The 21,331-nt window shown below is 45.8% G+C and overlaps 1 protein-coding gene across 1 annotated transcript in view; it reads left to right on the forward strand.

Moving 5' to 3' along the window:
* Positions 1-307: 307 nt before the first annotated feature.
* The window catches only part of SLC1A2 (solute carrier family 1 member 2), a 169,274-nt gene continuing 148,250 nt past the window's right edge, over positions 308-21,331 (forward strand). Inside the window, exon 1 of the mRNA XM_027562667.1 lies at positions 308-981. Coding sequence (XP_027418468.1) covers positions 965-981 — 17 coding nt within the window. The 5' untranslated portion in view covers positions 308-964. The remainder of the gene's footprint in view (positions 982-21,331) is intronic.

The raw sequence follows: 21,331 nt of genomic DNA on the forward strand, positions 1-21,331 counted from the left end.
AGTGAGGCGAGGTGCCGGGGGCTGCTCCAGGGAGGCAAGGACGGAGGGGCATCCCAGGTCTCCGCGACGTGGCCAGCGCTGTGCCCAGCGAGGGGTGACCCGGGGCCACGCGGGCTTGAGGGGAAACAATAGCGACTCCTTAGATCCTGGGCTCCTGCCACGGGCAGCCCGGGCTTTCCCGGGAGACCAGCCGGGCTTCTTTTCTTATTTGGCTAATTTATGGCGAGAGGCTGGGGGCGGAGGGATGGCAGAGGAGGGACCGCGTCTAGAGACTGGGGGCGAGGGGGCGGCAGTTAAAGGAGTCTCCCGAGGCGGCTGCCCTGGTGATGTCAGCTCTCGACGAAAATAGAGAGGGATCGCCTGCAAATCCCCAGCTCCGGCGGGGCTAAACCTTGCAATCCCTCCCCGGCCGGCGCCGAGCCAGGGTGCAGGGGCCTCCACCGCCTCTCCTGGCGCGCACACACACACCGCACACGCGCGCACGCACGCACCCACTCCCTTGCACACCCACCGCACACACTCGCCGCCCTCCCCCCTGCCACCGTCCTCCGAGCCCGCGCTCCGCCACGCGGCGAGCCCCGGAGCAAATACAGGTGGCCGCTGCACGCCGTCCAGCGCCCCCTCCTGCAGCCCGAGGGCGGCGCTCTCTCGGGGAAGCCACCCTCCAAGCACCCCCACTCCCCCGCCCTCCACCCAGAGCACCCAGCCAAGCGACACCGAGGCCGGCGGAGGGAGCGCGGGACGCGCGCGGCGGAGAGCGGGGACGCGGCTTAGAGCCGGCTGGAGCCTCCTGCGCGCGTTGAGGCGCTAAAGGGCTTACCCAGGAGGGGGGTGGAAGGGCGGGGAGAGGCTCCCCCCTTAAATACTGCGCTCTGCTGCACTCGTGCGCTCACCCCGGCTCCCGCTCACTCCACGCCCGCCGCTGCCGGATAGTGCCGAAGAGGAGGGGGCGTTACCCCAGGACATGGCATCCACTGAAGGGTGAGGGGGGCTTTGCTCGCTACCGGCAGGCAAGGGGATGGGGTGGGGGCGGCGCGCGCGCGGAGTGGCGGTTCCCTATCCCCGATGAGAACAGAGAGACGCCGGCGCCGGGCCTCGGAGACCGTGACGGAGCGATGGCTGGGCTGGGGGTGGGATGGTGGAGAGGATATTGATTTTCTTTCGCGAAGCTTGCTGCTTAACCCTTTGAAGATGCGAGAGACAGAGGATTGTTTCATTTAATTAAAAAAGGTTTCGGTGGAGGTGTGCAAAAGAGTGACGAAGAATCCTCTTGGGGTTACTTTTGAGATTTGCAAACAATAAGGGATTGGGCACAGTAAGAGCGGCAGACGCTGCCGAGCGAAGCAGCGCCTGGAGCTCGGCGCCGGATGGAAGGTGGGGACCGGCCGGGAATGAATGAACTGGGACCCGGGCTGGGGCGGGGCGAAGCCCAGCGCGCGCAGCCTTGAATGTCAGATTTGCAGAGTCGCAGAGCAGATACCCAGTTTGCTCTGATCTCTCCTTGTCCCTGGATGGCGGAATCTCCCTAGCCAGTTTGAAGGAAGCGTGGAAAAGATTTGGGTGCTTCCCGAGAAGAGGCGGGAAAATAAGTGGCTTCGGGCAAGGACAGGAGGGACAGGAGTCCCCAAATTCCAGCGGGGGGAGCGTTGATTTCCCCGATTCTCCCCGCTGTCTTGCAGTTGTCTCCTGCCTCCTGAGGCTGCAGTTGGATGGAGAATGCTCCCGCTGATAATAAGGGCAGCTTCTTTACCAGGAAGGAGATTTAGCTGCAAGAAACCCTTAAGTACTCCTATGTCAAAGAAAGTGAAAGTTGCTCAGTCGTATCCGACTCTTTGCGACCCCATGGACTATACAGTCCATGGAATTCTCCAGGCCAGAATACTGGAGTGAGTAGCCTTTCTCTTCTCCAGGAGATCTTCCCAACCCAGGTATCGAACCCAGGTCTCCCACCTTGCAGGCGGATTCTTTACCAGCTGAGCCACAAGGGAAGCCCAAGGAAGGGTCCAAAACTAGGTCCCTGGATCAGTATTTCCCAGGGAAGTCTCTCAGATTGGTAGAGTCTGAGTAAGAATAAAAGGACTGGTTGGGGAGCTCAGCCCTTTGGTCCATTCACAAAAGTGCACTAGCCTCTTGCAAGGCATCACTGGATCCATATTAAGTGGCAAGCCAGTACCAGGGGCTCCTCTAAGCACAGGTGGAGCATCCCTGGTGCCAGAGCTTTCCAGGGCTTCTAACAAATTTTACCAACTCTGCAGGCTTGTTTTGGAAAATCGATCACTAAGTAGACATGTAAAGCAGCCCCAAAGTTAGATCTCTAAACTTCAACCTCCAAGGAAGGACAAATATTTCTGAAACTGTCTGCTCTGTGTCCAGGAAAAGGAACCCATCTTTTTTCTGGCCCTGGAGTCCTTCTGGCCCCTGGAGTCCTTCCAAAGCGGGTGGGGGGCAGCTGGTATCTTGTAGCATGAGATTTCTCCTCTCTTTTCGTCCTAACAGTTCAGCTGTGTGGACCTTTTTGACTGTTTCTTCTCCAAACCGATGCTCTGGAAAGAGGTTTGTGTACAAGGAGGGCAGTACATTGTTCTAACACAGATCTCTAGAGTTCAATGTTAATATGCCTCATCCTCAGAGTCTTTTTGCCTGTTTAATTAGTCATTCATATTAGAAAAGATACAAAGGCACTACTGGCTGCTTTCAGGTCCCTTCTAGATTTGCCCCTGCTTGTAAGGGCTAGGTTGGACAACATCTGTGAAAAAGATGGATGATGGCAGTGTTTCAAGTCCTGCATCCTTATTTGATGGCCAGATAGTAAAGGGAGAGGTTAAGACAACAAGAATCCCCCAGTCAAGTGGTGTTTATCTCACCTTTGTCCTAAATGAGAGCTGCCAAATGATTTGACTCTCTATTTGATTTAAGTATAGAGCAGAAGGGATTCACATTCTATTAGTAAGGTATTATGCCCTGTGCTATTGTCAAGAAAAGATTGGTCAAAGGTATTTGTATTTAGGGAGGAACTGAGAAAATTTGAAAGACTGGGAAACAAATAGAGAAAGAACTCTGACCCTTTATCATTTCAGAGCAATACTGATGAGCAGGTGACACTCTCAGAAGCCCTGGTCTTTCCTTTTTTCTTCTCTTCCTTTCTTCCATCTTTTCACCAGATGCATTGACTCAGCACCTGTTGGGTAGACCTTACGTGGTGGGCACTCTGGGTGTGTGGGGGCTCCAAAGATGTAAGACTTTGATTAGTAGACTGTTCATATGGTTTAGTGAGATTCTCTTGCCTCTTCTGATGCCTTTAGTTAATGTACCTTGTAAAGGGAAGTTCACGGAGAATCCACAGACTGGTTGGTTGCCTTTGTTAGCCCATGTCAAGCTGTTTCCTTGAAACAAACATTGCTGAGAAGGAAACAAAAAATAGCAACAGAGTCTTATGCTTTCAATATATGTATTTTGAGTTCGATTGATCCTGAATGTTTGGGGAATGGAACTGTATGGCAAACTGGCCATTCTGGTCACCATTTATTTGGTGATGTAGTTACAGTCAACAACATAGGCAGATTACCAATTTTGAAAGAATTATTAGAAGCCATAGTGACATCTTATGTTTGTTTAGCACTTCACTTTCAAAGCTCTTTCGTGTCATCATCACATTTGATTCTTCCAGTAACTGTGAAATAGGTGGTCCAATGAGGATGAACTTTAAGGATAAAATTACATAGAATATATCATCATCTTTCCGGGAAGATTCCAGGACTTGACCCAACTTTAGAGTTACCATCTGGAAATACCAGTTATCATGGAAGAGTGTGCTAGGCATGTCTGGCACAGGATATTACCAGCTTTCTTTTGAAACTTTGGCATACACTGTGCAAATTGCCTTTGGGAATATTCTCATTATCAGCCTGTGCACTTGATTATTGCCTTTGCACAGCATACTCAAACACGATCTGGTTATGTGAGGTTTATGATTGTTTGGAATTGGGATTATTAGCATCCAGCTTCTGGAAGACTCTACATGGACTCTTTGGTAGTTCCTAGACCCTGGGGGGCATTTTCCTGCAAAGCAGTGTCTAATTTGATAGTTGAGGATTCTGTCTTTCTGAGTCCTCAGACATGGCTAAGAATTATGGTTTTGGTCCTGATCCAAATTGGGAAGAGATTATTAGTATTAGACTGGCTAGTGTCCAATATATACTGAATTATGTTGGAGCACTCATATGCGTAGTGGCAGGCATTTCAGAAATACATTCTAGGGGTGGGAGATGGCTAGGTTACCAAGTATGTCATGGACCCAAGGCGATCTGTCTTCTGATCAGCTCCCAGGAGCCAAGGGGTCAGAGCAAAAGCCAAGTGCAAGGGCTTGGGTTTCAATTTGACTTTGAAAGCCAGCAAAACAGAAAGCTGCTGACAGCAGAAAAGCCCCGCAAGAGGGACCACTGGATTTATTATTTCAAGCAAACAAAAAGCAAAACGTAACAATTGCCTTCTCCCGCCTCCCCTTGGGAGTGAAGTTGAGGTCAGCGGGAGGAAGAACCCACAGAATAGACTTATTGAAAAAGGAACGGAGGGCATAGGTGTAGGGTCCAGAGGGGGTTGCATGTTGCCTGCCTCATGCAGTTTTAATTTCTCATTTTCAAGAGTATAAAATCAGCCTCCCTGGGTAAAATAAAGATGCGTGAAACTCAAATGAGAAAGCCATTTCACGTTTACTAAGATCGCCTCTTGTGAGTGATTGAAAGCTTAATTCTCATGAAACAATTTCTAAAACCAAATGAAGCCTGTGATATGGAAAAAGCCAAGATGTTAAAAACCAGAAACAGTTCTGCCCATCAGTATCAATGGCCACTTCTTTTCTTCTCTAATGCAACATGATTAGGGGCTGTCTCCCCTGGCTTTGGATTTAAGGGAATTGTCAGATAAGGAAAAATCTTTAAGAGATGGCAGTGCTTGGGGTACAGAAACAGGCAATATTTAACAGCAAGGTGTGAGATTTCTGGGTCAGTGTGCCATAAATCATACAGATCCAGGATTGCAAAACTGACAGTTTGAAGCTCAAGAAAGGTTGATTTCAGTGAAAATCTTGCCTACTTACCCTCCTCCACGGCTGTATCACACAATGCCCAGATGTCTGGTTTTTCCCTCTTTTAAAGGCAAACTAAATTGTTTTTCATGCTGATTTTTCCCCCCTTGGGACTTGCTTCCTCTTGGAACCAACTACATCTCCTCATTTCAATCACTTGCTATACTTATTTTAATCAAACCAGACACTGGTCATTTCAAATCTAGTAATAGTAGGCAAAAGAGTCATTCTCAAGATGAAATTTTAGTTTTGTTTGCATTTTCAGAACTTGTTCTGGGAGTTTGAAAAAGCAAATAAATGCCACACACCGCCTTGCCTGCTCTCTTCTCTCCCATACCCTTAACAGCTTTTTGGGGCCAGCAGAATGTTTCATAGCAAGGGTTTTAGGTATCCAGATTACGGCAAATCTCTTTATTTACCAGATCATGAGCTTGCTCTCTCTTCCCTCTGTCTGCCCCTCACCCCTCACCTCACCAAGCGGCCAAGTCCTTGGAGTGAATTAATTAAAGGAGTGTTTAAAAATATCTCATTGCTCCATCTCCACGTGCTCCATCATTGATTGGAGGCAGATGGGTTGCAGATTTGTCAGTAGAATAGAAAAGGACCCACATCTCGTTATAAATCTGTCTGGTTGGCATCAGATGATGGCAGAAAAGACAATAGGCCAGCAATATGAAAGGGGAATGAATAAAGGCAGGGGTAGATCCTTAAATTTCAGAAAAGGATACCTCATTTCCTTAGTGTGTGTTTTTGTTTTGTTTTTGTTTTTAATTTAAATGGCTGTTTTCCAATGATATTGATATTTATTTACTTATCTTTCATTCGTGGATCTATTTAATTTCTCATGGCTGTCTGCTGAACGGCCGTCTGGTGTTCTTGGCAGTCTCAGCAGCTGCTTCAGATTATGGACTCGTTGAGCAAGGACTGTCCTTTAAAAGGGAGGACCCAGAGGGATGGTACGGGGAGGGAGGAGGGAGGAGGGTTCAGGATGGGGAACACGTGTATACCTGTGGCGGATTCATGTTGATATATGGCAAAGCCAATACAATATTGTAAAGTTAAAAAAGAAAATAAAATATATAAAAAAAATAAAATAATCAGAAAAAATGGAATGAACTCTATTTTGGCGGCTGGATTTGCCCATCTGGGTCCCAGTAGAATAGGTGGTGGTGTGTGTTAAAGACCTTGAATGAAGTCCATGGGGACAAGGAGAGGGACAACCCCCACTCCCCCACTTACAAACCCTGCATATTAGAGGCTTCATTTAAACCAAGAGGACTTTCTTCTGTTACATTTCATCAGGAGTGCCATCTGTCACTCAGTCTTTGTAATCTGGCATGGAACTTCCCATCATGTGCCCCTGCCACCCCAGCTTCCCAGCCCCTGTGCCTGAAGGATCCCGGAGATGGTGGCCAAGGTGGAAGTGGGTGGAGGCCTGTCTGCCTCCCAAGCTCCGCTCTTCCCATAGCAGCAGATTTGGGGTATCGGATGCCCGTGGACCATAGGTGGCCCACAGACATATATGTTTTGGGTCATACAGGATTCTGAAAACCTTTAAATAGTTTGCTTAGACTTAACAATGTTTCACCTAAAAAAAAAAAAAAAATGTTGATTCTGGTTTCTCCCAAATGTTGGGAAATCTGATAATAAAGGACCAGCCCTTTTGTCTTGGTATCATTTATTGAAATACTTAACAGCCCTACAGTTGCTTAAGCACTTTGCATGTATAAATTGATTTAATCCCCACAACAATGTGATTTAAAAAGACTATTATTATCCCCATTTCGCAGGTGTGAAAACTGAGGCATAGAAAGATTAAGCAGCTTGCTGTTGGCTTTACAGCGAGTGAGTGGCAAAGCCAGATTTTAAACCCGGACAGCCTGGCTGTGGAACCCAGACTCTAACCGCTAAGCTACACTGGTCCCACAGGGGTGGAGGGTGGGAAGAGTCAGCTGGGGATGAAGAGTGGCTGTCCCCCAAGACAGGCCATGTGCTCTCCAGGTTGGACACAGTCTTTTCTGAGACCAGTTGCTCGTGTTTCTTGCTTGACCCCTTACTTCTCTAAGGCAGCTACTGAGCAAGAGAGCTTGGTGTCTCTCTTCTCAGGGTATGACGCTGTCTAGCAGTTGTGGCTACTTTTCTTGTTAATCCCTTCAAAACACTCCCTTCTTTTTGTTTCCATTAACTGTGTTCTTAATGAAGAGTTCCTTTGTAATTATTGGTTGTCCAGACACCAATAGCATGATCTTATCAGATGCAGTGCTTTGAGACAGCCCAGTGCACGACCACATGGGTTCAATCCTTTGGAATATCAAGCCTTGAGAATATACTTCTTAGTGGCAAATGTAGTGGAGCATTTAGCAGGCCCTGGAATTTATTCTTTCTTATGTGATTTTCAAGCGTGGCTGGTTAGGGCTGTGACTTCACTTACCCATTTCCTAACCCAGCTACTTTTCTTATCTCCTTAGGAGTGTGGCTGATGTCCTTGATTTGTTTGTTTCTTTTTTTTTTTTTTGCAACATATGCAGACAGTGATGACTGGGGATGCCTTTTAAATTGAGGAAGAATCATTCAGAGAGTGTGTATGTTCAGTCAATTGTAACATATTGTTACAATTGTATATGTTGTGTATTGTTACAATTGTACATATTGTTACAATTGTTTATGTTCAGTTGGTCGTGTCCAACTCTTGTTACGTATTGTTACAATTGTGTATGTTGTGTATTGTTACAGTATGTTCAGTTGGTCCTGTCCAACTCTTTGCACCCTATGGGGTGTAGCCTGACGTGCTCCTCTGTCCATGGGATTCTCCAGGCAAAAATACTAGAGTGGGTTGCCATGCCCTCCTCCAGGGGATCTTCCTGATCCAGGGATCAAACCCATGTCTTGCTGCGTTGGCAGGAGGATTCTTTACCACTGAGGCACCTGGGAAGACCCTCAGAGAATGTATTTCTGTGCATTTTTAAGAGTGGCACAGTTTGATGATTGTCCAGTAGGTGGCAGTAAATGTCAGCACTTTGTCCAGACTGGCTGTTTGAGTCCCTTTGGTCCTTAGGGAATCTCAATTCTCAGAGGATCCCATTCTCTTTTGATTAAAAAATGTCTCCACCAAATATATTTTTTTGGTGTTCGTGACATGATTCTCATATGTGTGTGTGTGCTCAGTCGAGTCCAACTCTTTTGAGACCCCTTGGACTGTAGCCCTCCAGGCTCTTCTGCCCATGGGATTTTCCAGGCAAGAATAGTGGAGTGGGTTGCCATTTCCTCCTCCAAGGGATATTCCCAACACAGGGATCAAACCCTTGTCTCTTGCATCTTTTGCACTGGCTTACCACTAGCACCACTTGGGAAGCCCTGTTTACAGATATCACCATGCTGCTAAGTCGCTTCAGTCATGTCCGACTCTGTGCGACCCCAGAGACGGCAGCCCACCAGGCTCCCCCGTCCCTGAGATTCTCCAGGCAAGAACACTGGAGTAGGTTGCCATTTCCTTCTCCAATGCATGAAAGGGAAAAGTGAAAGTGAAGTCGCTCAGTCGTGTCTGACCCTCAGCGACCCCATGGACTGCAGCCAACCAGGCTCCTCCGTCCATGGGATTTTCCAGGCAAGAGTACTGGAGTGGGGGTGCCATTGCCTTCTCCAGATATCACCATAAACAAATACAAATATGACCATTTTCTTGAACTTGGAATTCCAAGTCTATATGACTACACATATATGATTTCATCAAGTCCTTGAAAAACTTATGAAATACTATGCTCATTTTACAGATGGGGGAACAGAGATATTTTGCTTTTACACTGTAATTGGGTACCTGTTTTTTTGTCTGTTACTTCTACTGTGTTTCATAGTATCCACATTTTGCAATTAATTCACATTTTATTAAAATTTCACAAGCTTTGAAACAGTACAAGGCATGACCACTTGTCTATAGTCCTTTGTTCATTTGTTTGCTCCAATCATTTTGATCAAAGGAAGCAAGATAGCCAAGTGTCCTTGCAAGAAGAGATAATCAAGAATTTAAGAGGCAACGCACAATAAGGATGGCAATGGTGACCAAAAGAAGTGAACTTATCTTTGAACAGAGGTGTGACAGTCAAAAGAAAATACTGCCATTGAAACAAAGTGGGAATAAAGTTAGGCAACTGAGAATGATGGTTAGACCTGAGCTTGTAGACATTAATCTAAAGATTTTCAAATAGAAGAAGCAGTTGCAGTGCACGAAGGGAGATAAGGTAAAAGAAAACAGATAAAAGAAGGAAAGCATTCTTCTCAATTAGGTATCAGGCAAAATTGTATTTTTGTTTGTAGACCAAATTGTAGTTTTGTTTTTACCTCCTGTGCTTAGTCGCTCAGTCGTGTTTGACTGTTTGCGACCCCATGGATTGTAGGCCGCTTGGTTCCTCTGCCCATGGAATTTTCCAGGCAAGAACATTGGAATGGATTGCCATTTCTACTGCCAGGGGATCTTCCCGACGCAGGGATCAAACCCTTGTCTCCCACATCTCCTGCACTGGCAGGCGAATTCTTTATCACTGAGTCATCTGGGAAGCTCTTGTTTTTAATCTCAGTATTCATGTAAACAGACAGTTATGATCTGATAACCAGCTTTGTTAGAGAAGTCCATGTGAACAAAGCGAAATTGGGTTAATATGTCTAGAAGTGAAATGGATGAATATCAACTGACAACGCTTAGACATGCTAAAGGGATGATGAGTTCTGGGGGATGGGTTCAGCTGTTACTTTTTATACTGAAATGCAACACAGGGTCTAGAGGAAGTGTCAAAAGTAAATATTGGACTAATTTCTAAGAAGAGAATAGAGTGTAATGGAATTATAGACTGAATCTGTTCCCCTAGTGTTTTCCTGGGATTCAAAGTCATCCATCAGCAGACATTAGTAAAACCATCATAGCACAGAAGCATTGCAGGGATCATTGATTTTTCCATCATGATTAATTGCTAACATTTCAACGAAGAGCTAATCATTTGCAGGCATTTCTGTCTTAGTCTGAAAAGACCAAAATTTGCAGTCTTTTCAAGACATTAATACACTGGGGTTGAGGACCTGTTGCAGTTCTTTCCTGGGAAATACTTTGGGATGGAGACTTGTGTGCAGGAAATTTATTGAGAGAACTTCTCAGAATAAATCCTTGTAGAAGAGAGAAGGGAACAAGGAGGAGCAGAGGAAGCAGTTGAAACAGTCCAACAAAGTGCCTGTCCCATCCTTCAGGAAGTTCTGGTGCAGAAAGGTCCTGAATGGAGAGAAAAGAGACCTCTACCACTTAGAACAACCCGCCTCTGGATTGGGTTGTGCTCGGGCAGTGGGCCTGGCCCTGGGTGAAGACACGGCAAGGCCTTAGACAGAGATAGAGTTGGTAAGCATTGTCACTTACCAACACTCCCGGCAGCTGGGGGGATAAACGCCTCAGTCCTGAACATGGGGGCCTTCAGGGGAACTCACCACAGCATCCACTGTTAGCTCCAAATTCAAATGTTTGAGAGAGGTTCTGTTGCTTTCCATCTGAATATCCAGGCTCCACAAAACTGTCATCTGTAATAAAATACTGTGCCTTAAAAGGAGGGTGCCGTTGGGCAATAGGGAGGCAGGTGGATTCTGGTGGGCAAGGCTGGGGAGCATTAGCAGGCGTCACTGCCTTGATTCTAGCTGTGACCCACACAGCCCCCAAAGACAGATGACCTAACCCTTCTCATCACTCAGACCTTCCAAAGGTATCTGGTCCAACAGGAGCCTGATTATCTCAAATTGATGCCCAAGAAAGGGAAACCTGTTCTAGTGAATGGAAGGGGCCAGAAATATCAACAGATAAATATCCCAGGAACCAGAGTCTAGCTATTACTGATAGTTCCAGCGTTCACAGCAGCTGTTTCTATGCTCCTGCTACTGTTGTTTCTCGTGGAGTCCTTGCCTTGGAAGAGGGGAGGCAGGGGACTGGGTCATCCCTTTCTGGAACATCCACTGCCTTGTTCTGTTGATTCAAGAAGCCATGCGTTCTGTCAACCTCCAGCCCAGAGCGCTTGTATGTTGACTTTTCTCTGCTCTGTTCCCTTGGTAAATATGCAGATGTGTTCAGAGACGAAAGAGCACTTTTGTATGTAATCCAAGGCCTTGCAGATTATACCTCTGCGGGTATTTCCACTTGTTTTCTCACAGCGGGTGAGACCTGGTCTGCTTTGAGACCAGGACATCAGTTATCAATGTGTTTGTATTTTTATTAGCATGACAACTCAGTTCAAATGGCCCAGTTATAGAGTAACAGAAGGTAAAGCAACCAACATCGAAACCTTCCTTCCTTCCTTACCTGTTTTTAAGAGTTACACGTCTCTTATTTACAATGGCAGATAGATATCGTGTATGTTTCCAGCAAATGGGTAAGGCAACACTGATTGTTTTCAATCTACATTTAGAGACTACAATTGGCACATGAAATATATCAGCTAGATAAGGGGGTATGAAGAATTTACTATCCACTGTCAAATAGATTATCTTAAACAATTAAAAGAAAAACTTTTTGTCCTTTGGGTTAGTGGCTCTTTTCCCATAATGAAAAATGTGGCCTTATTAAAAAACAAACCAAAAAACCCCCAAACTTCTAATATTACAGAGTAGCATAAAGAAATAAAAGATTGTCTCTCAGCTCAATCCTGTTCTCTAAAAATACTCACTTTTGGGGTCTTTTGAGACAGACATGGAACATGTAACATGAGACAATGTAAACATCCAATCCTTAATATGCAGACTGCATCGTCCTATCCAGCTTACTTCAGCTTGCTTTTCACTTCATACCTCTAAGTATATAGGCATGTGATATATACATATATATATCCTCTATATATAATCTATATATCAGGTATATATAGATTGTATATAAATATATAGGTAATATATAGATATATAGATTATATATAGAAGATATATATATGTATATATCACATGCCTATATACTTAGAGGTATGAAGTGAAAAGCAAGCTGAAGTAAGCTGGATAGGATGATGCAGTTTGCATATTAAGAATTGGATGTATGGACCTAACAGAAGCAGAAGATACTAAGAAGAGATGGCAAGAATACACAGAAGAACTGTACAAAAAAGATCTTCATGACCCAGATAATCATGATGGTGTGATCACTGACCTAGAGCCAGACATCCTGGAATGTGAAGTCAAGTGGGCCTTAGAAAGCATCACTACGAACAAAGCTAGTGGAGGTGATAGAATTCCAGTTGAGCTACTCCAAATCCTGAAAGATGATGCTGTGAAAGTGCTGCACTCAATATGCCAGAAAATTTGGAAAACTCAGCAGTGGACACAGGACTGGAAAAGGTCAGTTTTCATTCCAATCCCAAAGAAAGGCAATGCCAAAGAATGCTCAGACTACCGCACAATTGCACTCATCTCACACGCTAGTCAAGTAATGCTCAAAATTCTCCAAGCCAGGCTTCAGCAATATGTGAACCGTGAACTTCCTGATGTTCAAGCTGGTTTTAGAAAAGGCAGAGGAACCAGAGATCAAATTGCCAACATCCGCTGGATCATGGAAAAAGCAAGAGAGTTCCAGAAAAACATCTATTTCTGCTTTATTGACTATGCCAAAGCCTTTGACTGTGTGGATCACAATAAACCGTGGAAAATTCTGAAAGAGATGGGAATACCAGACCACCTGACCTGCCTCTTGAGAAATCTGTATGCAGGTCAGGAAGCAACAGTTAGAACTGGACATGAGACAACAGACTGGTTCCAAATAGGAAAAGGAGTACGTCAAGGCTGCATATTGTCACCCTGTTTATTTAACTTATATGCAGAGTACATCATGAGAAATGCTGGACTGGAAGAAACACAAGCTGGAATCAAGATTGCCAGGAGAAATATCAATAACCTCAGGTATGCAGATGAAACCACCCTTATGTCAGAAAGTGAAGAGGAACTCAAAAGTCTCTTGATGAAAGTGAAAGTGGAGAGTGAAAAAGTTGGCTTAAAGCTCAACATTCAGAAAATGAAGATCATGGCATCTGGTCCCATCACTTGATGGGAAATAGATGGGGAAACAGTGGAAACAGCATCAGACTTTATTTTTCTGGGCTCCCAAATCACTGCAGATGGTGACTGCAGCCATGAAATTAAAAGACGCTTACTCCTTGGAAGGAAAGTTATGACCAACCTAGATAGCATACTCAAAAGCAGAGACGTTACTTTGCCAACAAAGGTTCATCTAGTCAAGGCTATGGTTTTTCCTGTGGTCAAGTATGGATGTGAGAGTTGGACTGTGAAGAAGGCTGAGTGCCGAAGAATTGATGCTTTTGAACTGTGGTGCTGGAGAAGACTCTTGAGGGTCCCTTGGACTGCAAGGAGATCCAACCAGTCCATTCTGAAGGAGATCAGCCCTGGGATTTCTTTGGAAGGAATGATGCTAAAGCTGAAACTCCAGGACTTTGGCCACCTCATGCGAAGAGTTGACTCATTGGAAAAGACTCTAATGCTGGGAGGGATTGGGGGCAAGAGGAGAAGGGGACGACAGAGGATGAGATGGCTGGATGGCATCAGTGACTCGATGGACGTGAGTCTCAGTGAACTCCGGGAGTTGGTGATGGACAGGGAGGCCTGGCATGCTGCGATTCATGGGGTCGCAAAGAGTCGGACACAACTGAGCGACTGATTTTATCTGATCTGGTAATAGCTCACTGTCCACTCTATGGTTATATAATAGTTGACTTAAGCAGTCCTTAATTGATAGATATTTAGGTCATCTCCAAGTCTTTGTTATTATAATTATTAGGAGAATTTTGAGTGAAATATGAATTTGAAGAAGAGAATGAGGCAGGACCACTGCGACTGGTTAGAAGACGACATCTGGGTGGAAAATACTGGCCTATATTAGGTTATAGAGATGCATATGTATTACCAGATTCCAAGGATATTTAGAAGGACTCAATGACCAAGCACATGTAGTGGGTTGAGGGAAGACTCTTAGGGAGCTCCCATGTGTCTCTCTGGACAGAAGTGCTTCAGGGTACTTAGGATGTTGAGAAGTAAGGGGGGGAATCAGGAGAGAATTAAGGGTCTTGGAGTGGCTGACACTGCTTCATGCTACAGTGACATTAAATAATGTAAGTCCTGAAAAGGGATCATTTTCAAGGTGGTTGCTGAGCAGAGCTAGAGTCAGCAAAATAAGGGCTACTGTTGGCGTATTATTGTGAGTTGGGAATGGCTGGAGAGAAAGTGAATGTGATTTTTTTTAAGAGTGGGCATCAAGGGAAGGATGCGAGAGCAGGGTTACATTTTGGTTTACTTGCTTTCGTTTCAGTATAGGAGTGAGGTATGCATGCTCAAAAGGTTGTCTAAGTGATGCTGAGATCTTGAGTGACCTTTGTGGGAGAAGCTGATGAAGAAAAGGAGTAGACCCAGAGGGTAACTCATCACTTGCTCTGGAGGCTCCTGCAGGAGAGGACAGGGCAGTGCTCTGAGTGCTTGGTCAGAGCTGCCTGCAGTCTTCCTGCTTCAACCCACGATGCCGGGAAGGAGAGCTCAGAGCAGAGGGCGTGGAAAAACTCATGTGCCTAAACTGCTAGACCCATGCAGCCAACCCTGGTGGCCCTTTGAGTGAGAGAGGGGGCAGCTGGCTAGAGCTGGGCATATTTTAGTAGTGGTTGTTATTTATTTTTTTATACTGTTTCACTGTCCATAGCCTTTCTAAGTCTCACTAGCTGGATCTCTTCTATTTTTCTTATAATGCTTCGTTTGTGCTCTTGTGTAGCTCCTAAAACTTCCTCGGACTCGTTCTCGATCCCCATTCTCTTGGCTCTGCATTCTCTTTGGATCCCTTCTTGGGCACTTGCATACCACATGTATACCGATAACTCCCAAGTGTGTGTTTCTATCTCAGACCTTTCCTCCCAGCTCCAGTTTCCTGTATCCTTCACCCTAATGGACATCTCCATTTGGGCAATGCACAAAAAAATGACCATGGTAGAGTGGAACTGTTGGTTATTTTCCCTGCAGACTCACCCCTACTCCTTCCCAAGTTTCTCTAGAGAGTCAAAGCTAGAAAGGTAAGTATCGGCCCTGTTTTTTTCTCTTCCATCAGTCCCAACCTACAGCTTTCTCAGTTCTATCTCCAAAACGTATCTAAGTCTGGCCTTTTCTCTCCATGGTCATGCTTCATGCTAGCCCAGGCAAGTCATCTCTCCAGTGGAAGCTTCCCAACCTCCTAACTTTCATTTCCTCAAACACCCTCCAGTCTTGCCCACCTTAGGGCCCATTCCCTTTGTCTGGACCACTTCCTATCCTCCACCTACCACCATTCTCCAGTTGGCCGTCACCCTCTTACACGGAAACATTCTTTAGTTCTTAGCTGGAGCAGTGTTTCCCAGAGAGCTCTTCTCTGGGAAGTGCTCATCCCACCACTGAAAGTAGGTCCCCCTTTCTTAGTCCTACATCATTTCTCCTTTCCCCCTTCTTCATGGCATCAGTTACAATTTTATTTATCTTCTTATGTCTGTCTACCTTCGTCACCAGAAGGTAAGCACTCTGATGGTTGGTTCATCATGGCATCTCCCAGGATCCGAACGCTATGCATTCAATACACATTTATTAATTGAATACTCACCCACCTCAGCCTGGGGATGTAGGGAAGCCTTCTCTAGAGAGATGACATTTGGGCTGGGCCTTTTCCAGGAACTTTGTCCCCATCACATTTACTACAGGCTTCATTATTACAGGAGTGTGCTAAGTGTTTTCTTGTCTGTCTGAGCCATCACAATCCTGAGATCTCTCTGAGGATGAGGGCTACATTCATTTCTTTGTGCCCCAATTTATCATTATCACAGTGCATGTTGGTGTAACTGAATTGTCTGATTTGGGAAGGAGACATGCAGGGGCATAGAGAGGATGGTTTTAAGGGAAGAACAGCACCAAAGTTGAAAAAAAAAAACAACCCTGCTCTTTTGCTTGTTAGGACAAGTCCTCCTTTTTAGGTCCTGGCGATCATTTGAACTTCTCTGCCTAGCAGTCAATAACCAGCCTTTTTACTGCAAAGGTTGACAAGGTTCAAGTAGGTTATAAGAATAATTGGGCAGCAGCTCATCTTGTGAGGCCAAAAATGTATTTGTCATAGTCAATTATGTTCCCATGCTGTTGTCTGGGAAAGATTACAAACTCCTGTAGCTGCTGTTATTTTAAAATGCAATAAAATGGAGTCAGATAAGAGTTTTTGAGTCTGCTTCCCCCTCTTCCCCCTGCCTTTCCCAAGACTTCTGGCTTTCTCTGAGTGATGTCTTTCTGTTCCTTTTCCTCTTTCCTTCTGAAGGAAAGCAAGGAGACGTTAGCACTCATTTGATATTCAAAGAAGGATTTAAGTAAAAAATAATGTGTAAATTACATCAGTGAATAAATCCAGGGCTCAACAGTACAACTGCTTGTGAAACTGGTCTAGAAAAAGGTCCCCGTAGCTGACAACTCCGTTGTTAATATTGATGCTTTTTACCTTTTAAAGAGATTCTGAATGTATTTAAACATTCCCATTAGAGTTCCTTCTTTGACTTCCTATTGTGGTTGGAAAAGAAAAAGCGCTGGGTCTAAAAATAGAAACATCTTGCTGTTGGTATATGTTTTCTGGTAATGTTGCAGAAAGGGGGACCCCTTCCAGGGCCCGAAACTGGGCTCTTGTCTAACACTTGGAAATGAATTGTCTGAGGAGACACATCTGCTGACAAAGCAAGAGATTTTATTGGGAAAGGGCGCCCGGGTGGAGAGCAGCAGGATAAGGGAACCCAGGAGAGCAGCTCTGCCACATGGCTTGCAGTCTCGGGTTTTATGGTGATGGGATCAGTTTCCGGGTTGTCTTTGGCCAATCATTCTGACTCAGAGTTCTTCCTGGTGGTGCAAGCCTTGTTCAGCCAAGATGGAGGCCAGAGAGAAGGATTCTGGGAGGTGGTCGGACATGTGGTGTCTCCTTTTGACCTTTCCCAAACTCTTCCGGTTGGCGGAGGGTTGTTAGTTCCGTGTTCCTTACCAGGACCTCCTGTCGTAAAACAGCTCATGCAAATGGTTACTATGGTGCCTGTCCAGGGTGGGCTGTTTCAATGTGCTTCCCCTAACAGTAATGTAAAGAAAAATGTGTGATATTCCTATATTTCTTGAAATTCTTTGCTGGAGTTTTCTAGGGCTGGGACGGACATGTTGAGGGCTGTTTTTTGTGTCCTGGTGGGATAAGAAAATAAAAACTCTGCTCCCTCGGCATGCTTTTTTCTCCATCCTCAGGGTGAATTCTGTGATGGGATGAAGGGCCCGTTTATGGAACCCCTTCCTGAGCCTTATGAGAAAGTCTTCAGCTGGAACCACCCTCATCATCCTTAATGGTGAATGCTAGATTCTTCCTAGATTCAGAGCCAGGGCAGTCAGACTGCTGTTTTTGAGTTGAAAGTAGAATCGAAGTAGAGATGCTGTGTTTTCCAGTCTCCTCTGACATAGAAGTCGTTGTTAGCTGGAGCATCCACGGATCATGTTTTTACTTTCTTTGCTTTCACTTTCCCTCTGAAGACTCTCAGTGGGTTTCCAGGATAGTAAGCTGCAGATCTCCACACACAATCCCTATGTATAATGGTTCAGCACACAGAAAAGTCTACCCAGTTTGTCCAGACGGGGGAGCTGTGGGGCAAGGGTGGTTCTCCAGCTGCCCTGAATCAGGAGCCAGAGGGCACTTCCCTCCCCAGGCCAGCACCAGCTATTGCCACGGTTTTTGAGAAGGGAAGCCCTACCACTTCCAAGTGACCTGGAGTTGTTAAAATACCTGGGGACCAGAGCTCCGGAGCACAAGGCTATACCTGGGCAACAGGACTGAGGCTGAGAACAAGTTGACAGCAGTCGCCATTGCCAGCCTGGTCCTGGGTCGTCATCCTAGTCCTCCTGGCTTCTCCCTGAGCGTCACTGGGGGGCTTCGAGTGAGACTTGCTGGTTCCAGAGCCTGGGTAGGTCCAATCTGGTTTGGTCTGGGTTCCTGGCAGACTTTTTAAAAGTGAAGAGGCAATCATGGGGAGGAAGAGAAGGTTTTTAATGAGAGAGGAAAAAGACAAGGGATTGAGAAGTATGTTTCGAAAGGACTGGAAAGGCCCCAGAATAAACATGGCAAGAGTGGAAGCGTGAAAGCAGATATTCCTCTCTTCCAAATGACTAACCAGCCACCCCAGAAGTCCAGCTTGTGTTCCAACCCAGTTGGAAGCAGGAAATCGAATTCAAACAGGTGTGAAAGCACTGTGTTCTGGTTGCTGGGCTCACTCCTTTAGGAGGAGACCATAGAGGAAGGAGGAGGGCCTTAGCCATGTGTCCATATGCTGGTCGAAAGAGGACGTTGCTCTCCACCTTTGAGCTAAGCTGCCCAGGCCAGTCAGCAAGATGGAGGTCTTCCCGAGTGTTCAAGCAGCAGGAAAATCAGGCTTCTGTGTAGCTGTGAGTTTAGTGTCTGGTCAAGGGGGCATTTAAAATTAACTTTTGAATTTCTCATGTCATAGAACCATAGGATATTTACAGAATATATACATGAATACAGTCAAAAAGATCACTGGGGGTGAGCTTTACTGCAAGAATTTCTGAGTCCTCCTTCAAGAGAATCTTAGATTATTTGAGTTTATTGATTATACACATAGAAACACAGGGAAGCAGAGCTGACTTCCTGGGCATGGGATGGGCAGCTACACAGGGCTCAGAAGGGACCTGTCCTTGGCTTAATGCTCTTTAGTCACGTTCTTGAAATTCTTAATAACAGAGTCCTGGGGTTTTAATTTTTGCACTGAGCCCCACAAATCACATGGCCAGTCCCACCATGAAGCTCACGGAAGAGGGTGATAACCTTGAGAATATCTGATCTCTTGCAGTGCCCTAGACTGTTTCATGAGATACTTGGCATAAAACAGCTTCTGGGACCCTTGTTGTAGTGGTTGGAAGGATTTTCTGTTGCACGGCTTCCTAACAGTAAAACTCCAGGGAAGTTAACTAGCCTGAGACTCAGTTTATTTATCTGTTAAATAGGGACAATCTCACCCACCAGATAGGTTTGGAAAGGATTGAGGCAGAATGTGAGGCTGGGACACAGAGGCCACCTGTAATGATGGTTGTTTTTCTGTATCTTGGAATAGCCTTTACTGGGTTGCTTTAAGCCTGCTGAGCTTAGGTGGGGTTATCTGTCAATTTCTCTACTTTGCAAGCTAGGTTGCCAACACTCACATGCACGGGTGTGTGTTTGCTAATTCTTTCTTGAGAACCATAGGTGATAAGATTAGAAAGTTGGTCCCAGACTTCTTTGATCTTATGGTGGTATTTGCACTAGTGATGGTTTGTTTGAAGGTTTTTCTCTTTTTGTGCTTTTAACCCTTGAACTCTTTTTACTCATAACACACCTGCCTCACAACACGTGGTGCTTTTTCTACCACACTCTCCGATACCGGCTGGGTGTCCTACCATTCAGTTCAGTTCTTACACCATCTACCTGGGAGTTAGCATCAGATTCCATAAGTTAAGAGCTCAGTCCCACTGCAGATGCTGGTTGAAAGCCCAGGTTGTATTTTGATTGACAGGCTGGACATTAAGGGGGTTCCCATAACCCCTTCATCAGGTTTGCTAATGTGCTAGAATGACCCACAGAACTCAGGGAAACACTTTAGTTACATTTCCAGAAAGTGAAAGTGAAAGTCATTCAGTCGTGTCCGACTCTGTGACCCCATGGACTATTCAGTCCATGGAATTCTCCAGGTCAGAATACTGGAGTGGGTAGCCTTTCCCTTCTCCAGGGGATCTTCCCAACCCAGGAATCGAGCTGGGGTCTCCTGCATTGCAGGCGGATTCTTTACCAGCTGTGCTACCAGGGAAGCCCCCTATGTGTCCAAGTTTATTGTAAAGGATACAACTCAAGAACACGCAATGGAAGAAATGATAGGCAAGGTATGGAAAAGGGGGTCTGGTCCCCTCTCTGGGCACACCTTGATGTGTTTACAATACGGAAGCTCTAAAAGCTTCCTTTAGAGATTTCTATGGGAGTTTCATGGTGTTGGCATGATTGATGACATCACCAGCCATTGGTTATTAACTCAATCTCCAGCTCCTTTCTCCTCCCCCAGGGTCCAGGTGGGAGGAGGGGCTGAAGTTTCCAACCCTCTAATGCTTTGGTCTTACTGGTGACAGCCACCAGCCTGAAGCTGTCTTTGTGCTGCAGATGGCAAGAACTAAGTGTCCTTTCTGCGCTGTCTAGGAAGAGATGGTTGAATAAGCTGCTTCGAACTGCTGGGCTTCACCTACACGCAGGTGCTGAGTGCCAGCGCTGGTTCTCCCGTTCTCCACCTTCTTGTCTTGAGACCCAATCCAGGCCACCTCCCTGCCTCCAGCTCTGGTCATCTGGATTTTGTGCCCCAAGCCTAAGGAGGTGACATCTACCTAACAACCAAACAGGGAGAATCATCCCATTTGTCTTTATTATCCAGGCAGGTCAGACTTAAGGTGTGGGGACCAAGTAATTCAGAGTTCTTGCTTTCCTTTCCTGTGTGACCTAGGAGATGTCTGTGGGGAGCTGAGTCTGTTGGACAGCTCTCAACTTCCTTAAGGATGGAGGGGGTCCACGTGGGGAGGACGGCAGGTCAGGGAGCAGGGGGAGTAGAATGGCCATGCTCAGGTCCGCGTAGATGGGATTGCTCTTTCCAGGCTGGTAAGAAGAGATGCAGCTGAAAATTTCTATTTTGCAAGTAACTTGCAGCCTGATCACCCAATAAACTCACAAATGGAGTCTCTCAGCTGGTGGCCCAGCCGTGGGCAGGCTCCACAGGGCCAGTGTCCCTCCTTCCTATCCAAAAGGCTCTGAATGGCCTATCTGCTCATCTCATGTATTTCACAGCCCTGTGGAGCTGAGTAGGAGGCTAAGCTGCTGCTGCTTAGGGTAAGACTCTGCCTTTATTTAGATCTCTTAAGATTAGGCAGCTCCCTGAGGGAGAGGAAGGGGCACTGCTTTACTTAACTCAGTGTGGAGCTGCTGTGAACTTAATATCCTCTGGATGACTCACCCAGGGTAGCACTTCAAGTTTGGGCTGTGTTTCCTTAGCCAAACTCGGATCTTATTTTTGTTCAACCCTCTTCAAAAGAGAGAGCGGTCAGGGCATGCGAAATTTCCTTGGCAAGGAATGCTGAATCAGCTTCTATGTCACGATAAGGATAATAAGGTGTTTCTTGTTGTTGTCACCATGGACTCAGAATGTT

This window comes from Bos indicus x Bos taurus, chromosome 15 (genome assembly GCF_003369695.1).
Source record: "Bos indicus x Bos taurus breed Angus x Brahman F1 hybrid chromosome 15, Bos_hybrid_MaternalHap_v2.0, whole genome shotgun sequence".
Taxonomy (NCBI): Eukaryota; Metazoa; Chordata; class Mammalia; order Artiodactyla; family Bovidae; genus Bos; species Bos indicus x Bos taurus.